We start from the raw sequence: 2,042 nt of genomic DNA on the forward strand, positions 1-2,042 counted from the left end.
GGCAAAGAGAGACGAGACAGGCAAAGAGAGACAAGACAGCACAGAGAGACGAGATGACAACAGAAGCTGGACACAAAAGAGACACTGCTATGACCAAAATGCAAAAACAACAGAGTCCCTAGAAAACAACATTTTCAGGAACTAGAAGATGATTATCTTATAAAGGAACAGGTAAAAAGTTCAGAACCAAACTTCAAACCCTGGACGAACCCAGGGACCACGGCAGGATGATGATGGATGTCCCAATAGTGACTGAACCTGTGTTTGTCCTCAGGGTTGAAGTTCCTACTAAAATGCGTGTGGAGCGCTGGTCCTTCAGCTTATTCGAGCTGCTGAGTGACCTGCGAGGGCGAGATGACTTCAAGATCTTCCTTAAGAAGGAGTTCAGTGGTACGTCAACAAATGTCGTTCATCACAGTATCTCTTCTTGGTAGAGTTGAGAGTTCTGCATGACTAAACAACTACAAGCATGGAGTTTTATCCATGTTTAGCTAAATACAGTGAAGATTAGGACACATTTATACTTTATCATGGTGATGGGTGGTAGATAAAACAAAGGGAACATGGATGTTTCAACTAAACTATGAAACACCCACGTCAGCCATATTTCTTTCACAATAAACATCAGGACCCTTATTATTCAACATAGAGCTCATTTGTATTTATTCAGTCTTCAGTTTATTTTAGTTTTGTCAGATCTTCGTGCCAACGATTGTGGAGAGGTTTCCATAATTTGACAAAAATGTTACACTTTGGCTCCACTGGTGGGGTTAGATGAACCACCAGTGTCTTATAGTGTCTTACTATTTATATTTTATCCCTGCACATTTGGCGTGGAGCCCCCATGATTTTGTTGTATATGTACAATGACAACTCCATAAGTCAGAAAACTGTCATACTTATTAGGATCTAATGTGGTATATGGTGTGTGCACATCAGGTGAGAACTTGGCTTTTTGGGAAGCAGCAGAAGAACTGAAGTGGGGAACCTCATCGTCTATGTCAACAAAAGCTGAGACCATCTTCAAGTAAGACAAATAATCTAACCTCATTCTTCTTTCTTTGATTTCTATTTTACTTTATTTTACATTCCACATTTTTACATTTAAATTCCACATTTTGTGTTTTCTTGAGACCCATCCAGCCATCCTGGTTACACAATACATCTTTGTTTCACATGAGATTCAGTTTCACACTTTACAATAGCTTTTGATTCAATTCACTTAGACAGCGCCAAATCACAACAACAGTCGCCTCAAGGTGCTTTATGTTGTACAGTAGGTTGTCCAATAATACATACAGAGAAAACCCAACAATCATATGACCCCTATGAACAAGCACTTTGACGACAGTGGGAAGGAAAAACTCCCTTTGAACAGGAAGAAACCTCCGGCAGAACCAGGCTCAGGGAGGGGCGGGGCCATCTGCTGCGGTGAGGGGAGGAAGACGGGGTCATTTTAAATTGATTTCAGGTTTTCTAAATCTTCACTCCTATAACTTTCAGCCATGGAGGAGATTGATGTAGAATGTGTGTGTATGCAGGACCTTCCTGGCCCCTGGCGCCCCCCGCTGGATCAACATTGATGGCAGGACAATGGGTCTGACAGTGAAAGGTCTGGAACATCCTCACCGCTATGTGCTGGAAGCAGCACAGACGCACGTCTTCCTGCTCATGAAAAAGGTGTGTCCAGATTCATGATTGGTGTGAGGGTCAAAAATGATCTGTTCATACCAACACGTGGAGGTTGCTAGCATGCTCATGTTTTTGATTGGCACAGGACACGTTCTTCCGTTACCTCAAGTCACCTACATACAAGGACATCCAGAAGAAGGCACTGAACCCTGAACCGCACAACTTCAGGTTAGTATTCTACATAATGTAGACACAGAAGCTGAATTTCAGGTACCACTTATTCCAATTTAAAATGATCCATCCATCCATCCATCCATCTTCATCCGCTTTGTCTGGGGCCGGGTCGCGGGGGCAGCAGCCTAAGCAAAGAGGCCCAGACCTCCCTCTCCCCAGCCACCTCCTCCAGCTTA

At 43.2% G+C, this 2,042-nt stretch overlaps 1 protein-coding gene across 1 annotated transcript in view; it reads left to right on the forward strand.

Moving 5' to 3' along the window:
- The window catches only part of rgs9a (regulator of G protein signaling 9a), a 37,820-nt gene that overhangs the window by 33,242 nt on the left and 2,536 nt on the right, over window positions 1-2,042 (forward strand). Inside the window, exons 13-16 of the mRNA XM_005948874.2 lie at window positions 275-390; window positions 940-1,027; window positions 1,542-1,680; window positions 1,778-1,860. Coding sequence (XP_005948936.1) covers window positions 275-390; window positions 940-1,027; window positions 1,542-1,680; window positions 1,778-1,860 — 426 coding nt within the window. The remainder of the gene's footprint in view (window positions 1-274; window positions 391-939; window positions 1,028-1,541; window positions 1,681-1,777; window positions 1,861-2,042) is intronic.

Source organism: Haplochromis burtoni, unplaced genomic scaffold (assembly GCF_018398535.1).
Source record: "Haplochromis burtoni strain Fernald_Lab_line unplaced genomic scaffold, NCSU_Asbu1 Contig_613, whole genome shotgun sequence".
NCBI lineage: Eukaryota > Metazoa > Chordata > Actinopteri > Cichliformes > Cichlidae > Haplochromis > Haplochromis burtoni.